The sequence below is a fragment of the Crocuta crocuta genome, unplaced genomic scaffold (genome assembly GCF_008692635.1).
Source record: "Crocuta crocuta isolate KB4526 unplaced genomic scaffold, BGI_CrCroc_1.0 scaffold179, whole genome shotgun sequence".
Lineage (NCBI taxonomy): Eukaryota > Metazoa > Chordata > Mammalia > Carnivora > Hyaenidae > Crocuta > Crocuta crocuta.
Window position 1 is genome coordinate 1,981,662 of NW_027551568.1, and position 19,593 is coordinate 2,001,254.

The 19,593-nt window shown below is 44.9% G+C and overlaps 2 protein-coding genes across 2 annotated transcripts in view; both read left to right on the forward strand.

Moving 5' to 3' along the window:
- Positions 1-9,889, forward strand: part of LOC144220382 (G protein-coupled receptor kinase 4-like) — a 53,167-nt gene extending 43,278 nt beyond the window's left edge. Inside the window, exons 5-8 of the mRNA XM_077750592.1 lie at positions 1,234-1,337; positions 5,207-5,299; positions 6,283-6,346; positions 9,770-9,889. Coding sequence (XP_077606718.1) covers positions 1,234-1,337; positions 5,207-5,299; positions 6,283-6,346; positions 9,770-9,889 — 381 coding nt within the window. The remainder of the gene's footprint in view (positions 1-1,233; positions 1,338-5,206; positions 5,300-6,282; positions 6,347-9,769) is intronic.
- Positions 9,860-19,593, forward strand: part of LOC144220355 (G protein-coupled receptor kinase 4-like) — a 41,438-nt gene continuing 31,704 nt past the window's right edge. Inside the window, exons 1-2 of the mRNA XM_077750555.1 lie at positions 9,860-9,944; positions 16,589-16,779. Of these exons, the coding sequence (XP_077606681.1) occupies positions 9,894-9,944; positions 16,589-16,779 (242 nt within the window). The 5' untranslated portion in view covers positions 9,860-9,893. The remainder of the gene's footprint in view (positions 9,945-16,588; positions 16,780-19,593) is intronic.

Sequence of the window (19,593 nt, forward strand, 5' to 3'; positions counted from 1 at the left end):
CTTTACCTTTCCTGAGGGAATACATAGCGAGGGAGGTTGTCAAGTAGAAAGGCTTTATGTATTTAGTTTTAAAATATTTTATTTTTTGAGAGAGAGAGAGGGCTCAAGTGAGTGAGGGGCAGAGAGAGAGAGAGAGAGAAGCAGGGCTCACACTCACAGATCATGACCTGAGCTGAAGTCGGGTGCTTAACTGACACCGCCCCCAGATGCTCTGAAGATTTTATTTTTAAGCCATCTCTACACCCAGCATGGGGCTCAAATCTACAACCCCGAGGTCAGGACTCACATTCTCTATTGACTGAGCCAGCCAGGTGCACCAAAAGACATAATTTAAAAGGAATCATGAAAAATGTNGGTGTTTATGGGCCTGAAGATGGTGTAACCTGGGAGCTTTTTTTTCCTCAACACCAACTGAGGAAACTATTGTTGCGCTTTATGTACAAGTAACAACGGGTCACATCCTCATTGTTGTTTCCCTTTCTCTTGTCTTTTCTTTAAAAACAATAAGCTTCTTTTTCTGCATCTTGAAAAGGGAACTCCTTTATTCAGATTCCAACAATGTAGACTCTAAAGATCTAAGAGTAAGGCGAGACTGTATAGTCACTCTTGCCTTTCTTTATCCTTTTACTCAGTCAATTTTAGTTTTCCTTAGTTTTCAGTTTTCCCAAATAGTGAAATCCAGTCATTTGATTCACAGTTTAAAAAAATCATGACCAAAGCCCAGTGAGTTTTATTCTAGGAATGCGAAGTGTATTCAACCTCTGATAATCAATTACCTTATAACAGAGCATATTAACAAAGGACAAAACCTGCCACATGACCATCTTAGTGGAGGCAGAAAAACCATTTGGCAAACTCCAAAGGCTCCTTCCTCAACAAATGAGGAGGGAAGGGAAGTCACTCAACCTGATAAAGGTCATACACAAAGCACGGCTAATGTCATATTTAAATGTGGAAGGTTGGATGTTGTGAATAATGCTGTGAACACGGTGAGATGCCTCTTGGCTACCTTGCTTTTCCTTCTGGTTGATCTGCGGAGGGAAAGATCTAAAAGGCAGACGACAAAGTGAACTTGGAAAATGGGACTGGAGTGGAGGGTGAAGGTGGCATCTTGGCTTGTTATTTCACACTTGATGTTATGATTTTTTTTTTACAGTGAGCATCAGGTTCTGTTTACAGTTGGTAAATTGTGAAATCACTAATTGTTATGCATTTGCTCTTTCCTGTATTAAGAAGTCGGCAGCCCCTTTACCGGAAGTACCTTCACGTGTTCTGAGAGAATGTAGGCTGAGACTGAAGGAGAGCCCCTCCAAGGACATCTTTGAGGAGTGCACCAGGTGAGTGCCGGTCCAGGCCGCACAGACGGACACGGGGGCTCCCAGGGAACTTCTCTGCAGGAGACAGGCTCCTATTGGGGTACTTTCCAAACTAAATGGTCACTTCCACTGGATAGAGGGAAACGCAGGGTGATAATCACACGATGTGAGTGACACACTGCGATGTGTCACATCATGGAGAGCCGGTGTGTGCAAATGCTTTTGTGGGCCCCTGACCCCTCTGCCCAGCCTTCCAAAATGCTTGTGTCTGGCGTGAAAAGATTGCCATGACATGCTGTTTTTTTATCGACCTCAGCACTCGCTCCAAATATCTTTTCTCCAGATGTTTGTGGAGAAATGTGGACTGGAAGATTCTAAGTCAGAGCACTTTGAGTAAATCCGGCTTCCTTCCATACACAGGAAGAAAGAATGGTTTCTGGAATGATCTGGCCCAAGACACATGGTCCTCTGTGCACTTAGGCAACATGCGGATATCACTTACCTTTCATTCCGCAGGCACTTGTTGAGTGCCCACTGTCAGGGACTGTTGTTTTCCCAAGGCCACCGCAACAAAGCCCCACCAACTCGGGGCTCCGAGCAACGGGTCTGGAAGCTGCGGGTCAGCAGGGTCGTATTCTCTGCAGACTCGAGGGGGGGTCCTTCCCCGCCGCTTCTTGTTCCTGGCGGTGGCCAGTAGTCCCGGCGTTTCTGGGCCTGTGCCTGCGGCATGTCAGTCCCTGCCGTCACGGGCCCCTCCTCCCTGGTGTTCTTGTCCCTGTGTTTCTTCCTCCTCTAATAAGGACACCAGTCATATCGGAGGGGACCCACCCGACTCCAGGGTGACCGCATCCTGACCAATTATATCTGCAATGACCCTATTTCCAGGTAAGATCAATGTATCGGCACAGGGTTAGGACGTCAGCACAGTTTTGAGAGACGCCTTTCAAGTCCTCATAGTTTGCTACTTTGGGTTGAGGATGCGGTAGGGGACAAAACAGAATAAAACGCTGCTGACTGGAGTTTACATTCCTACATGCCTTAAGGAAATATCAACTGCAGAGCCTTCACTTATTATTTATTTTTTGGAAGACATTTATTAAGCACCTGTTATGTGCCTGTCATTGATCTAGTTTCCAGGGATAAAATGATGAGCACGAATGAGCTGGTTCTTTACTCCCAGAGGGCTTATGACCACGTAGAGTAACCGAGAAGTTTGTATTAGTTTCCTGTTGCTGCTGTAACAAATTGCCACAGGCTTATGGCCTAAAGCAGCACACATGCAGTCTGAAAGCTGTGTCGCTGGGCAGAAATCAAGGTGTCAGCAGGGCCTTGATCCATTTGAGGACCTAGGGGAGAATCCATTTTCTTGTTTTTTCCAGCTTCTGGGAGTGCGTTTCTTGGCCCGTGGCCCCTTACTGCACCATCAAACCCACAGCACGGCACCCTCAAATTTCTCCCTGCCTCCTTTCCTTACTCTGTGTGTCCAAGTCTCCCTCAGTCTCCCTGTAGCAAGGACATGTGTGATGGCATTTAGGGCCACCCAGATCGTCCAGGGTCATTTCCCACCTCAGCCCCCTTCACTCAGTGACATTTGCGAAGTCCCCGTTGCCTGAAGGGTGACAGCCTCAGGTTCCAGGGGTTAGGACTTGGATGCGTTTCTGGCATTGTTGAGTCCCCCACAGGTGCGGGCCAGGCTGCCAGGGCGCCTCTCCTAGTCTGGGACCAAGAGAAGAGTGTCCATAAAGTCTGTTCCTAAAGGCTGAGGGGGGAAGCTGAGGTCGCTGGGCTGGGTCGGGGACACGAGGAAATGAGGAGGTGATCTTCGTAGCCTCCAGACAAGTGACCAGGTCTGAGGTTGTGTGCAGCAGCCGTTCTGACCCTCCCCGTCGCCTGGCGCCACGACACCTCTAAACGCTTTTGTATATGTGACCTCTGTTTTAAAAAATAAAGACACAAGCATTTTCCTAGCCATCAGAGCAACAATGTCACATGTCTTATGCTTCTGGAAAACCCTCTGTGAAAATGAGGTGTTTTCTTAAATGTTTATTTATTTATTTTGAGAGAGAGAGAGAGAACCAGTGGGGGAGGGGCAGAGAGCAAAGGGGACAAAGGATCCAAAGCAGGCTCTGTGCTGACAGCAGTGAGCTCGATGTGGGGCTCGAACTCACATGAGATCATGACCTGAGCCAAAGTCGACGCTTAACCGGCTGAGCTCCCCAGGAACCCCTGAAAATGAAGTCTTTAAAAGGTACATGATGTCTCAGCATTATTACAAGTATAGTTTCATTACTAACACCCTCCCCTTACTGAGAGGGTATCGGAATCCTTAGAGGCCCTCAGAACACATTTCAAGAAGCCCTGTGCAATGATACTAATTAGTCCAGGAGCTTGCAAATAACCTCCTTTTACAAAATGAAGTGAAATCAAGTGGCTTGCTCAGAATTCTTTTTCCTTCCTTCCTTCCTTTTTTTCTTTCTTTCTAGAGAGTGCATGCAAGCTGGGGAGAGGGGCAGACAGAAAGAGAGACAGAGAGAGACAGAGAAAGAGAGAGAGAGAGAGAGAGAGAGAGAGAGAGAGAGAATCCCAAGCAGGCTCCACACTCAGCACGGAGCCCCATTTGAGGCTGGATCTCAGGACTGTGAGATCATTACCTGAGCTGAAATCAAGAGACAGACATTCAACCGACTGAGCCACCCAGGTGCCCCTGCTTGCTTAATTCTAACAATCAGTAAAAATCCTGGAATCGTTCTCGATGCCTCTTCACTTCCTGGCCTACTAGCCATTCCCCACGAAAACGATGGTCTTCTCCCATTTGGAGCCTTGTCCCTGCTGGGAGAGCCTGCCTTCTCCCTTCGTCTGGGCGACTCCTGTCTCAGCTCACACACCGCCTTCACTCAGTCTGCTAACACCTCCTTCCCGGAGGGCTGTCCTGAGCGCACCGGCTCCTGTAATAACTGGCGGCTCTCGTCCTTCTGGCGCACCAACTGCCCAGTCTCCCTGGCCGGGGGGCCAGCTCTCGAGGCCTAAGCTCACATCGTCCCTCCCGCGCAGGACACTGCGTACAGTCTACCCGTCACAGGCTTACTGACTAATGAGCTGTTTTAAATGACAGACGACATTCTGTCCTTATCGACTCTCCAAATAAGAATTTTATTACTTTGGGGCATCTGGGTGTCTCAGTCGAATGAGCGCCTGACCCTTGGTTGCAGCTCAGGTAATGTTCCAGGGGTCGTGGGATCGAGCCTCCTGCAGGGCCCCACACCGAGCGTGGAGCCTGCTCAAGATTCTCTGTCTCCTCTGCCCCCTCCCCACTTGTACTCTCTCTATCTCAGAGATTTAAAAAAAGAATTTTATTGCTTTTGTAATAAAATTATAAATAAAACTTTAGAAGCATGACTAATTGCACAAAATTTCAGGAAATGTATAGCACAAGATAGTTCATTGGATGCTTTAGTTTCAAGGTTAAAAAAAGGTGGTGGCACATATTAACATTTTCTCCCATATGACTGTTGTCATTTAGATATTCATTCTAATCTTCTATACAAAATGTTTACATTCCCTGCTGAAATACACACGCTTGGGTGTATGCACACGTGTGCACTCATGCACACACATGCACACGTGCACACACACACACCTTGAGTACATATACATAAAAAGAATCTTTGGCTTTGGGAGGGTCAACAATTTCATTTCTTTTGAATTCTTGCCTTCATATTTTTACTATAACATTAGAAACTAGTGTGGAATTCTATACTTGCAAAATTCAATATATTTAATTGTGTATAATGATTGACTTCCCGAATCCAGTGTCCAGGATGCCACTGAGCACAGCTGTTTTCCAGCTCTAATGCAACGAGTGTATAGAATTACGTAAAATCTTTTTCTAGAATTGTTCATAACTATTTAAGTGGAGGACCATTTGAAGAATACCAAGAAAGCCCCTATTTTTCTCGATTTCTGCAGTGGAAATGGCTGGAAAGGTATGTTATAATTTAGAATTCAACAAAAACAAGTAGTAACTTCTTGGAATGTATACTGATTGCGGTATACTGTTCCATCTGTCAAAATACTATTGGAAATCTTGGGCTGTATAGGGTATTTTTGTACAGAAATTATTAATATATGTTATATAATTTCTTCTGATTTAGTTGACTCTGTTCTCTCTTTTTAAAGTGGTCAGTTAGCCCTGTGGGTATAGTAGTTAGAAAATAAAACGTATCCTAGATGCACAGAAGTATAAACCAGTGCGCAGGTTCCGTCTTCTGGTCTGATCCCTGCTCAGCTTCGTACTAGCCGTGTGGACTCAGTCAAAGGACTTGACCTTCATGAGCATCGGGTCCTTGTTCTGTAAAATGGAGGTAACTGAATAGAAGCTGCCCTACCAGGCTGCTGAGGCCCCCTGAAAAATGTGTATAAAACTCATATAAAAGCTCAGCAGCACTTGGTGTACAAAGTAAGAGCTCAAAAAGTGTTAGCTGCCACTAGTGTTACTGCTGTTACAGTTATGTTTGACTGGTTACATTTCCAGTTCTACTTCTTTTACCTTTCTTTCCAGACGCTGAGTATAAACATCTCCTCTGAGGTTCTTTCCCCCAAGGATAGTGCACTGGTGTCTATCATTTTCCCCTGCAGCTTTCTGACCCGCCCAATTCATAAATATTTCATAGTAGGGACTAGTTGCTGACCTGTCTTTAATTAGCCTAAGGCTACTTGCACTGTTCGTGTCTATCTTCAGCGTATTCAGTAAATCTTCAACGCTGACATGGGCTTCTGTCTCTCAGTGCAGAAAGCTGTGTCAGGGGAGGGGACAGAGGCCCTGAACACAGGCACCTGTGCTCTAGACACTTGCTTGGAACAGTGCCATCTCATAAATAAGGCAGCGCAAGAGCTAGGTGGACTTTTCTGTTTTAAAATAACAATGTGATGTGAGACCTGAAGCTTTTTTTTTTTTTTAATTAATTAGGCAACCAATAACAAAGGACACATTTAGACATTACAGAGTTCTAGGAAAAGGCGGATTTGGGGAGGTAAGTCATGGCATGACTAACCATAAACAATGTTTCTAGAAAAGTAAGATAGCAAGGGAGTGAAAAGAGTGCCTCAACTTTACCAATATCTTTATTTTCTTACTGTGTGTTTTGGGAATAATTTTAGCCAACCATGAGAGTTAAGATTAAACTTCAAACAGAAGATGCTTTGCTACATGCTTTAAAAAAAAATCAGAGATCTGGAAAAAAAAAATGTGCTATCTTTTGATTCTTTCTTTACTTCATGTTTCTTATAGAAGTTGTTTTTCTGTGTTCGACTGTCCAGTGTTCAAGCTCAGTCAGTTTGTCCTGATTGAAAAGATGATTCTGTTTCCATATTGTGGAATTTCTGCTACTCTATTTCTATAATCTAAGACTAGCCTAAAAGCTCACTGAGTACAGAGTATATTATTAAATAGACTTATTTATGTCAATTCTGTTTGGATGTGTATATGTGCCCCCACACCTACATCAAAAGATACCAGACAGTATGTAAATTTGGGGAAATTCTGAGGAAACTGTCCACAAATTCATGAGACATGGGGTAAATGGAATGGCCCTCCCAGACAGAGACTATTGTGGGAGGCAGACAAAGAATCGCGTGCAGTGCTGCTTAGGCAACTTGAAGAGGTGTTAACTGCCTCACTAGTTGTCTGGAGTGCTCATGTTCAGTTCCAGCGTTTATAATCCGCGGAACCGGGAAAGCCACAGGGGAGCGGCAGCTTTCCTCTCTGTCAGAAACAAGTCACTCTGCCCACTTGTGATTTAAATCATGCATGCTCCCGAATTCTAACTGAAAGCCTAAACCAAAGGCACCAGAGTTGACTTAACATAAATTAGGAAGCTGGCCTGGAGGCTTTGTGCTTGCTGCAAGTGAGACCTGTAACTGGGTGTGGTGAGAAACGCTCCCCGCAGCCACTCCGCCCGGGGAATGCACAGTACTGTCCCTCGGATACAGTTCTGGAGGCTTTTAGAGTATTTCTTAACATTTTTAAAAATGTTTTGTTTATTTCTGAGAGAGACAGAGCGTGAGCAGGGGAGGGTCAGAGAGAGAGGGAGAGACAGAATCTGAAGCAGGCTCCAGGCTCTGAGCTGTCAGCACAGAGCCCGATACGGGGCTCGAACCCATGAACTGTGAGATCATGACCTGAGCCGAAGTCGGACGCTTAACTGACTGAGCCACCCAGGTCCCCCTAGAGTATTTTGAATTATCTCAACCAAACGCTGTCTGTCATCCTTTCAGGATAGATATTTCTGTAAGAAATCCACCCTCTCTTTCCATACATCCTAGAGCAGGAAAATTATTTGCTGTCTTTAATTCATGCTATTCTGCCTGATCTCCAATAATAAAACTCAGGTTTTGCTGGAGAACAGAGAAAAAGACATTTCAAGCACATGGATTCTGTGTTTACAAAAGAATATAGTTCTAATTGTAGCCATGTGTACATTTAAAAATGGACTCAGTAATAACATGTTTGCAGATTTTAACTCTTGTGGAAGACTTGGTGTATTTATGATAGTTATAGGTTACTTTTTAACACATTTGCTTGTGTTTCCCAAGGAAAGATTGTAAGGGTGAATACAGTGTTGTGGTTTTTCACAGACTTGTTCTGAATGTGCTCTTCATTACATCAAGTCTGAGCAGGGAGTGAACATCTGTTTCTATTCTGAATACCTGTCCGAGGGAGCACTGTGACCCTAAAAAGCCTCAGTGCCTTTTTTTTTTATTTGAGAGAGAGAAGGAGGAGGAAGAGGAGGAGGAGAAGGGGAAAGAGAAAGAGAAGGGCACAGGAAGAGAGGAAAGAACCCCGAGCTGATGTGGGGCTCCATCCCACGGCCCTAGGATCGTGACCTGAGCTGGAATCAAGCAGGACACTCAGCCGACTGAGTCACCCAGATGCCCTGCCTCAGTACCTTTGAAATCCAGATTCCAATGGTGTACTTACTTTTTCCAAATGCTAATACCTCTTCCAGTGGGTTTGGAAGGACAAACACTTTGGTCTTATTTCGTCAACCTCAGTACTTTCATTTATGCTTGAAGTCCTCCAAGATGGCTTTGTAGGGTTCCGAGGCAGGGCCCGTGGAAAGAGAACTGGTAGAACCGTGCGTGTGCACGGCTGTAGAGACAGCAGAGAGCTGTAGAGACCGCGTGTCTGTAAGAGATGGGCAGACCGGGGGTGAGTTCCCGTTCCGTGGCTTCCAGCTGTGTGGATGGGGCCACGCTTCCTCCTGACCCTTGAAAGGGAGGTGATCCCTGCTCCTCTGGGTTGCTGTGAGCAGAGGCGAGTATTGGTATCCAGCCATAGTGCAGGGCCGGCACCCTTACCTCCTCTTCCTTCTCTTTCTTTGACTTGGCAGTTTCACTTAAAAGAATTGTCTTAAGTTAATGATGAAGAGATATGTGAAGATTTATGTGCCGAGTCTTAATGGTAGGAGAATGATTACGTAAAGTTTGGAGTATTCATACATTGGGAGAACATTTAATGATGAGAAAAGAGTCCCACTGTAAGAGGAAGACAGTATACAGTCTTACCTATTCTATAATATAAGATATTATATTATATTATAGATTAAGNTATACAGAAAATAGTAACTAATGGTAGTTATCTTGGAATTTCAATGAATTTTATCATTGTCGTTAGTAATACTGTATTTTCCACAATGAGCTTTATATTTTATCATCAAAATCATTTTATTGATGGATTAAAATGATATGTCTTATATTTGCTTATAAGGTTATTGTGTTTGTGTGTAGTATGTACCTGTGTTACATGTGTGTGGGTGCATACGTGTCTACGGTGTGCAGCAGGTGTGTGTGGTGTGTGTACATGTGTATATGTATGTGTGTGGTTGTGGAGTGTGTATGGGATGCGGCTGTGTGGCTGTGGTATGGGGTGTGTGTGTCTGGTGTGGAGTGGGTGTGTATGTGGGGGGTGTGTCTGTAGTGTGGAGTGGGCATGTGTGCGATGTGTGTGTCTGTGGTGTGGAGTGGGCGGGTGTGTGGAGTATGTGTGTGTGTGTTTTGTGTGTGTATGTGTGTAGGGGTGTGTGTGTGGTATGTGTATGTCTGGTATGGTATGCGTGTGGTGTAGAGGGTGTGTGTGTGGTGCGTGTGTGTGTGTGTGTGTGCGTGTGTGTGTGTGGCGCGGGGGAGTCTGAGGAAACAGGTGACCTTGAGCTGATAGCCCAGAAACTGGGGGTCGGGGACTTGGGAGCTCATTATTCCCTCCTCTCCATTTTTGTAATTTAGAAATTTTCTCATAATGTAAGGCTAAGCATATATTAGATATTATTTTAAGAACTAAGTGGAATAAATATATGAAAGGTTATGAATTCTATGAATTCTGTTTTATATTCTTGAACTTAAAAAAGATGAATGTATTTAGTTTCAGAAAGTGTTGGTCTTGCACGGAAACTGAGAAGACCCAGGGAGACCCCCGAGTCAGGCGGCTGCGCGTCCCGCGCGAGGAGCGCCCCCTGGCGGCGGCCGGGCCCCGGGGGACCGGNGCTGGCGAAGAAAAGAATAAAGAGGAGGAAAGGTGAAGCAATGGCTCTAAACGAGAAGAGGATCCTGGAAAAAGTGAATAGTAGATTTGTAGTAAGTATCTTGGCTTGGTCTTCGCTGTGCGCAGTGTCCTGAGTCCCACCTTCCTGAGCCCACCTGCTGCCGGGTGTGCCTAACTCTCCAGCCCGGCTCGCCCCCGCTCCAGCCGGGCTCGCCTACTCCGCTCCAGCCGGGCTCGCCTACTCCGCTCCAGCCGGGCTCGCCTACTGTCCCCTCCAGCCCGGGCTCGCCTACTCTCCAGCCCGGGCTCGCCTATTCCACTCCATCCCGGGCTCGCCTACTCTCCAGCCCGGGCTCGCCTACTCCACTCTGACCCGGGCTCGCCTACTCTCCTGCCCGGGCTCGCCTACTCTCCAGCTCGGCTCACCCACGGTCCACCCCAGGGCTTGCCTTCTCTCCACCCCGAGCTCACCTGACTCTCCAGCATGGGGCTCCCCAATTCTCCAGCCCGGCTCACCCACGCTCCACCCCTGGGCTCGTCCACTCTCCAGCCCGGGCTCGCCCACTCTCCAGCCAGGGTCTTGGGCGCTGCTGGGCGCAGTGCGTGCTGGGAACCCGGGGCGTGCCAGGGACAGCTTCCTTCGTCTTAGTGGCAGCCCTTTTCTTCCCAGTTCACGCCTTACTGGGCACAAACACAAAGCAGTGGGGGTCCCACTTCCAACTTGTGACCTGCTGTGAATCGTAGCAGTCCACCCCTGCCCGGTCTGTGATTACCCTGCACACCCAGCCGCGTGCTCTTAACCGGCGAGGGCCCTCCTCTCCCCACTGGGCGGCCAGCCTTACCCTCTGGCGCATTCCGCCACTCTGACTCCGACGCCCGAAGGCGCTGCTCTGGTCCTTCTCTTCTCCAGGCGTCTTTCTGACGCCCGGCGAGTGTACTGCTGGTCCTCGATTAGCACATCCCAATTGTATGAAGCCTCAAACTCCACTTTCACTGTTTCAGGCAATGATTGGGCTTGTGGGGCTAGGGTGAACCTCCGGGCCCTTCCAGGCCCAAGGCTGTGCATGAGGTGTGTGGTTTCCATCGCCAAACCTGATTTCTTCACCCCATCGTGTATCTCACATAGCATGTACGCAACAGGAGGGTCTGCCTGAAGGGGGAGAGGGAAGGGTACTTTGTGAAAGAATTTGTAGTGTCACACTGACTTCGTCCACATCATTCATGTCTCAGTACTGAGGTTGGCTGTCTTGTGCTAGGGAACAAATGTCCCAAATCAGTGGCCTGCACAGCCATTGTCTACTTATCGCTGTGTATGATAGGTCACTCATGCATGCATTACACAAAAATCTTTAATAAAACCGGGTCATCTGAGTTTCGTTAAATATATTTGTATAACTACCTTGAAGCGCAGAAATCCATAATCTAGCTTTATGAAAGTGACATAAGCGGTATGTCTATAGTTTATTCTGTTTAAATGAAATGCTTTGGTTTCTATATTCTTGGCCTCTCCCAAGGAACCTAGAAGTATTTTCCATCATCCTTTTCCCCCTAATTGAAGTATAATTGACATAATAATATCCTATTAGTTTCAAGTATACATCATAGCGATCTGATATTTTTCTACATTATGAAATGATTCTCATGATAAGGCTAGTTACCATTTATCACCATACAAAGTTATTACAAGTTATTAGAAAGCTACAAATACTGACTGTATTCCCTCTGCTGTACATGGCATCTCCTTGACTTGTTTACTCTGTAACTAGGAGTTAGCACCTTCGAGTCCCCGTCACATATTTCTGCCCCCAGCCCCTCCCTACTCTTTTTTTTTCCTTTTCTTCTTCTTCTTTTTTTTTTTTTTACAAATAGTTTATTGTCAAATTAGTTTCCACATAACATTCAGTGCTCATNCGGAGTCTGCTTCTGTTTGGTTTTGTTTGTGAGTTGGTTTTGCTTTTTAGATTCCACACATGAGTGAGCCCAGGTGGTGTTTGTCTTTCTCTGATGTGTGTTGCTTAGCAGTGTGCTCTCCAGGCCCATCCACGTTGCTACAAATGGCAAGGTTCCGTTCTTTCTGGTGGCTGGGCAATATTCTATTGTGTACACACACCGCGCCTTTACCCGCTCATCATTTACCCGTGGACACAGAGGTTGCTTCCATGTCTTGTCTATTGTCAATAATGTCAGATAAGGGTGCAGATAGCTCTTTGGATTGCTGTTTTCATTTTCTTCAATTCCGCCTAGAAATGGAGTTGCTGGGTCACATGGCATTTCTATTCTTAATTTTTGGAGGAACCTCCACACTGTTTTCCACAGTGGCCGCACCAACTTACATTTCCGACAACAGTTGTACAAGGGTACCTTTTTCTGCACATCTTCACCAACATGTGTTTCTTGTCTTTTTGATTCTAGCCATTCTGGTAGGTGTGAAGTGCTGTCGTGGTGGTTTTGATGTCCCTTTCCCTGATGGGTAGTGGTGATGAGTGTCCTTTTATGTGCCTGTCAGCCATCTGTATGTCTTCTTTGGGAAAATATCTGTTTGGAGTTGGGGTGCCTGGGTGGCTCAATCACTTAGGCACCTGACTCTTGGTCACGATCTTACGGTTTCATGAGTTTGAGCCCTGCATCAGGCTCTGCACTGGCAGTTCAGAGACTACTTGGGATTCTCTCTCCTCCTCCCTCTCTCTTTGTCTCTCCCCTGCTCACTCTGTCTCTGCCTCTCTCAAAATAAATAAAAACCCCAATAAAAACATCTGTTCAAGTTCTCTGCCCATTTTTCATCATGTTATTTTTAAATATTAATTTGTGTAATTAAAAAAACATATTTTAATATCATCTCTTTACCTGATATATGATTTGCAAATATCTTCCATTCAGTAGGTTGCCTTTTTGTTTTGTTAATGGTTTCCTTCACTGTGCAAAAGCTTTTTAGTTTACTGTAATCCCATTTTTATTTTAGCTTTTGTTACTCAGGAGACTGGTCTGAAAAAACATTGCTAAGACTGATGCCAAAGAGCTTACGTCCTGTCATTTCTTCTATGAGTTTTATGGTTTGGTTCTTATATTCAAGTCTTTAATCCATTTTTAAGCATTTCATTTTTTTAATGTTTATATTTTTGAGAGAGAGAGGAAGAGAGAGAGAGAGAGAAGGCCTATGCATGTGAGCAGTGGAAGGGAAGAGAGAGAATCCCAAGCAGGGTCCATGCTGTCAGCACATGGGTGGGCCTCAATCCCATGAACTGTGAGATTATGACCTGAGCCAAAATCAAGAGCTGGGCACTTAACCGACTGAGTCACCCAGGCACCCCTCAAGTCTTTAATCCATTTTGAGTTAATTTTTGTGTATGGTAAAATGTAGTGACCAGCTTCATTCTTCTGCATGTAGCCTGTACGGTTTTTCCCACACTACTTATTGAACCAGGCTGTCTTTTCCTCATTGTGTATTCTTGCCTCCTTTGTCAAAAATTAATTGACCATATATGCTTTGTTTATTTCTGGGCTCTCTATTCTATTCCACTGATCTATGTGTCTGTTTTTATGCCAATGCCATACTTTTTTGATTACTACAGTTTTGTAATACAGTTTGAAATCAGGGAGCCTGATGCCTCCAGCTTTGCTCCTCTTTCTCAAGATTGCTTTGGCTTTTCAGAGTCTTGTGTTGTTTCATACAAATTTTAGGATTATTCTGGTTCTGTGAAAAGAGCTATTGGTATTTTTAAAATGTTTATTTTGAGAGAGAGAGAGAGCAAGTGAATGTATGAGCTGGAGAGTGCACTGCACTGTCAGTGCAGAGCCCAACATGGAGCTCAGTCTCATGAACCATAAAATCATGACCTGAGCCAAGATCAAGAGTCGGATGCTTAATCAACTGAGCCACACAAGTGCCCCAGAGCTATTGGTATTTTGATAGGGATTGCATTGAATCTGTAGATTGTTTTGGGTACTATAGACATTTGAACAATATTAATTCTTCTAATCCATGAGGATGGAATAACTTTTCATTTATTTGTGTCTTCATTTTGTTTCATCAATGTCTTATAGTTTTGAGAGTACAGGTTTTTCACCTCCTTGGTCAAATTTATTCCTAGGTATTTTATTCTTTTGATAAAATTGTAAATGGGATTTTTTTTCTTAATTTCTACTTCTGATAGCTTGTTATTAGTGTATAGAAACAAAACCTGTTTCTGTATGTTAATTTTGTACTCTGTGATGTTACTGATATCATTGATCAGATCTAATAGCTTCTTGGTGAAGTCTTTAAGGTTTTCTATATATACTATCATGTCATCTGCAAATAGTGACAGTTTTACTTCTTCCAGTTTGAGTGCCTTTTATTTCTTTTTCTTGCCTAACTGCTATGGCTAAGACCTCCAGGACTATGTTGAATAAAAGTGATAAGAGTGGGCATATCTATCTTGTTCCTGATCTTAGAGTAAAAGCTTTCAGCTTTCAGCTTTTTACCATTGAGTATAGTGTTAGCTGTGGGTTTGTCATATATGGCCCTTATTATATTAAGGTATGTTCCTTCTATACCCACTTTATTGAGAGTTTTAAAAATCATAAACAGATACTGAATTTATCAGATGCTTTTTCTGCATCTGTTGAGATTATCATAATATTTATCCTTCATTTTGTTACTGTGGTGTATCACCTTGATGTGTTTGTGAATTTTGAGTCATCCTTTCATCCCTGGAATAAATCCCACTTGATTGTGATGTATGATCCTTTTAATGTATTATTGAATTGGGTTTAGTAATATTTAGTTGAATATTTTTACATCTATGTTCATCAGGGTTATTGGCCTGTGATTTTCTTTTTCTTTTCTTCCTTCCTTCCTTTCTTTTTTTTCTTTGTAATGTTTTTATCTGGTTTCAGCATCAGGGTGATTATGGCCTTGTAAAATGAATTTGAAAGTCTTCAGTCCTCTTCAATTTTTGGAAAAATTTGAGAAGGATAGGTACTAACTCTTCTTTAAATGTTTGGTAGAATTCACCTGTGAGGCCATGTGATCCTGGACTTTTGTTTTTTAGGAGTTTTTAAATTACTGCTTCAATTTCATTTCTTGTAATTGGTTTGTTCATATTTTCTATTTTCGTGTGATTCAGTCCTGAAAGGTTGGATTTCTGGGAACTTATCCATTTTTTCTAGGCTGCCCAATACATTGGTGTGTAATTGTTCATACTAATCTTTTATGAGTCTTTGTATTTCTGTGGTGTCAATTATAACTTCTCTTTCATTTCTGAGTTTAAAAAATTAATATATTTGTTAATTACTGATGAGTTTGGCTAAAAGTTTATTGATTTTATTTATTTTTTCAAGAACCAGGTTTTAGTTTCATTGCTCTTTTCTATTTTTTAACTCTCTATTTCATTTATTTCTACTTTGATCCTTACTATTTTCTTTCTTCTACCAACTTTGAGCTTTGTTCTTTTTCTAGTTCCTTTAGATATAAAGTGACATTGTTTATTTGTTTTTGTTGTTGTTTTTTTTTTGTCTCTTGGAGCAGGCCTGTGTTCTATGAATTTCTTTCTTAGAGCTGCTTTTTCTGTACCCCATAGATTTTGGAAAGTTGTATTTCCACTTCCATTTGTCTCAAGGTAGGTTTTTCTTTTTATTTCCTCTTTGAGTTTTCCTTCATCCTTGATTCTATTTTTCCCTTCCTGCTTACAGTTGATCAGTGGAACCTGACCTGTACCTGTGTCTCACTCATTTCCTCCTGCTTCCCACTCCCCACCCTGCCTGGCCCACAACACGATTATGTGTGTTGACAGTCTAACACTTTCTATATAACTTATTGTGCATCTAGCCAAATTATTAGATACAATACCAACCACAAATAGAAAATAAAAAAGCTATTTGATACCATTTACAATAGCATCAAGAAATATCAAACTCTAGGCAAAAATTTAGTGAACATATGCAAGACTTCTCAACTGAGAGCTAAAAATGCTATTAAAAGAAATTAAAGAAGACCAAATAGTGGAGAGATACCATGTTCATGGATCATAACTTATATTCATATGAGTCAACATATAAAGATATTGGTTCTCTCAAATCGATAGGTTAAATGAATTAAATGCAGTTCCAATCAGAGTCCCAGCAGTGTGTGTGTGTGTGTGTGTGTGTGTGTGTGTGTGTGTGTGAATTAATCTACATACCAACAGAGAGGTGGGCAAAAAACTTGGACAGGTACTTTCTACAAGAGGTTCTAAATGGATAAGTATATGAAAAACTATGAGAAGTGTCTCCTATATTTGTATATACAGAGAAATGCACATTAAAACCACAATAAGACACAACTGCCTCCACCCACATTGACTGAGAACACAAGATGTTGGGGGGAGGTGCAGCAGCAAGACCCTTCTTGAACTACTGTGGAGGGGTGTCTTTAATTTATATGCTAAACGTGGGTGTTCTAGAAGTAAGGACTATCAGTGCTCAATGATTACAGCATAGCTCTGATGAATCATGCTCCCAAGTGTCTTTGTGAAGTGTTGCCACCTACCCATGTAGCTATAGAAGGTTCTCGCCTCTCAGTACAGAACTGTTGTCAGATCTTTGATAGGTACATGCCTGAGGAGCACGATGCATGATGGGAATTTTCCTGAAGCATATCATATTTGGGTATTCTAATTATGCATCTGACATGGATTGTTTGAATAATGTTAGCAAATAGAGTAAATCAATGAATGAGCAGGTTTTTGTGCTTTGTTTTTTATGTTGCTGTTGTCTTTAGGTTAGTTTGGCTTACACTTATGAGACCAAAGACTCCTTATACTTGGTGCTGACCATTATGAATGGAGGGGACTTGAAGTATCACATTTACAACCTGGGCAGGCCTGGCTTCGATGAGCAGAGAGCTATCTTCTATGCGGCTGAACTGTGCTGTGGCTTGCAGGACTTGCAGAAGGAAAGAATTGTGTACAGGTAAGAACAGCATGAACTCCCGGGCCTGGGAGCCTGGGGCTCCCACCCGGCTCCTGCTGACCACTCACGAGCCTGGGCCAGAGGTCTGTGCAGCGCCTTGGTGGCCATTTGTAGGGCTGGTCACTCACACTGTTGGGAATGTGGTCAACCGGCGGGGGACCTTTTTAGTTCTCTTTGGTTTCTAGTAGGTTGGTTTTATTTGTTAAGCTGATGAAATGTAGGCAGTGTTACTCCCGTAAGAAGAGCCATTTCCCAGATTCCTAGGCATCTTGACAGCTCTATTTAAGATTGTGGACTTTGTTCCAACAAAATAGTGTAACGATTAAATGCATCAAAGTATTCATATTGATTAATATCTTGTGTCTTAGAATTCAGTGGAGAAAATTAATTTGATAGGTAGAATTAAATCAGTATGACCGAATATCTAGTTTGAAGGAAAGCAGTCCTTCCTCCCACCCTTTAGGTGTGAAGCTCGTGGGCTCTGACACCCTTCTCTACCCCTCCCTGCACAGCCCGTCCCTTTGCCTCTGTGCAGCCACCACCTCCATGTGCCCTTTCCCTGAAATTCCCAAGGGGTCTGTGTATCCCCTGCCTTCATCTTCCTCATCCAGGTGGTCATGAAATTACCCCTAAATGTTTCCCAGATCATTCTTTAGGGTCACTGGCTTAGTTTGTGTCTTCCTTAGGTTACCCGGCAGGCAGACCCCTGGGATAGTCTCCCTAATGCCAGTCTTGCCCTGGTCCCTCCCCCGTGAGACCAGCGACAGGCCGTCCTGTGATATGGATCTGACCCTGTCATGCTGACCCGAGCTTGGAGCCCCGTGGGCCCGGCTCTCCTGACCCTGTGCGATGCCGCTCCCTGCCGCTCCCCGAATGGGGACTCCCTACATGTTTGCAGTTCCCAGAACTTCAGGCGTCCTCAGGTCTTTACACCTTTTAACATGTGGTTCGCTTGTTGGATGCCTTTCTTCACCGCGGCCCCTCTTCCTTCACTCTGAGAAGCTGCGGCCCATCATCCCAGAGTTAGTACGGCAGCGTCCCCTCCCCCTGCCCCTGATAACGGGGTGCACGCTCCCCCTTCGGCGTCACACCACCTGTGCTGTCCTGCTGGACGGCTGCTCACACTGGCCGCTGGCCATAGCTGCTCGGCAGGCCTCTGTCCGATCCCTGTTGCCACAAACTCCTGGCTTTGTCTTACGTGTCCTGCAGCCACACTGTGATCTCTCGAGCACCAGCCACCAGGCCTGGCCGCAGGGCGGATGCAGCCCACCTTGTGTTGTTGAGCAGGGGTGGGGTGCTGCTGCGGGAGCGATTCCTACACAGGCAGGTCACTGAGTGGAGAGAGCCTTGTCACCACACTCGCAGGGAGAGGCCGGTGGCTCTTAAAGCGGGGAACCGGCCTGTAGGAGCTTTGATTCCTCTTTTACTGCAGGAGGACCTTATGGCTTATCACAGTTAGGCCCATGGGGCCGCGCCGCTTGCCTCTGGGGTGGTGACGCGCAGGCGCCTGGTTTTGTGGCGCTTCGCTTCTCTGGGCCTCACACACTGCCTTTGTAGCCAGCGCAGGCTGGTAGCCTTCGAACAGTTTCATTAGTGTGTTTGTCACGGTGATGTGTGCTCAGTGATCTTCCATGTCACTTCTGTACTTGTCTGGGGCTCCATGAGCCACACTCATAAATGGGAAACTTAATACGTGTTGTGTGTGTTCTGAATGCTCCCCTGAGCAGCCACTCCCCTGTGTCCCTCTCCTCAGGCCTCCCCATTCCCCGGACACAGCAATACTGAGATCAGGCCAAGTAACAACCAGCCCTGCAGTGGCCTCTAAGTGTTCAAGTGAAAGGAAGGGTCCCACATCTCTCACGTGAAATCGAAAGCTAGACGTGGGTAAGCTGAGTGAGGGAGGGATGTCTAAAGCCAAGGCAGGCTGAAAGGTAGGCCTCTTGTACCAAACAGCCGAGGTGCAAATGCAGAGGAAAAGTTCCTGAAGGAAATAAGTGCTGCTCCAGTGAGCACATGAATGATAAGAAAGGGAAATGGCCTAACTGCCGATAGGGAGAAAATTTTAGTGGTCTGTTTTGTTTTTTTGTTGTTTTCAAAAAAATTTTTTAAATGTTTATTTATTTTTTGAGAGAGAGACAGAGTACAAGCAGGGGAGGGGCAGAGAGAGGCGACACAGAATCTGAAGCAGGCTCTGAGAAGTCAGGACAGAGCCCAGTGTGGGGCTTGAACTCATGAATGGTGTGATCATGACCTGAGCTGAAGTCAGATGCCTAACCGACTGAGCCACCCAGGTGCCCCTGGTGCTCTGGATAGAAGATCACACCAGCCACAATATACCCTTAAGCCAAAGCCTCTTCCACAGCAAGGCCCTGACTCTCTTCAATTCCATGGAGGCTGGGGGAGGGGAGCAAGCTGCAGAAGAAACGAAGCTTGCAGAAGTTGGTTCATGAGATTTAAGGAAAGACGCCGTCTCCGTAACACAAAAGTGCAAAGTGAGGCAGCAAGTGCTGGTGTAGAAGCTGCAGCAAGTTCTCCGGAAGATCCAGCTAGGATAATTCATGAAGGAGGCCACACTGAACAGCCGATTTTCAGTGTAGACGAAACAGCCCTGATTTGGGAGAAGATGCCATCTAGGACGGTCATAGCTAGAGAGGAGAAGTCAGGGCCTGGCTCCAGAGTCTGAAGGGACAAGCTGATTGCCTTGTTAGGGGCTAATGCAGCCGGTGACTTGAAGTTGGAGCCAGTGCTCAATACCGTTCCGAAAATCCTCGGGCCCCGAAGACTGTGCTACATCTACTCTGCCTGTGCTTTACA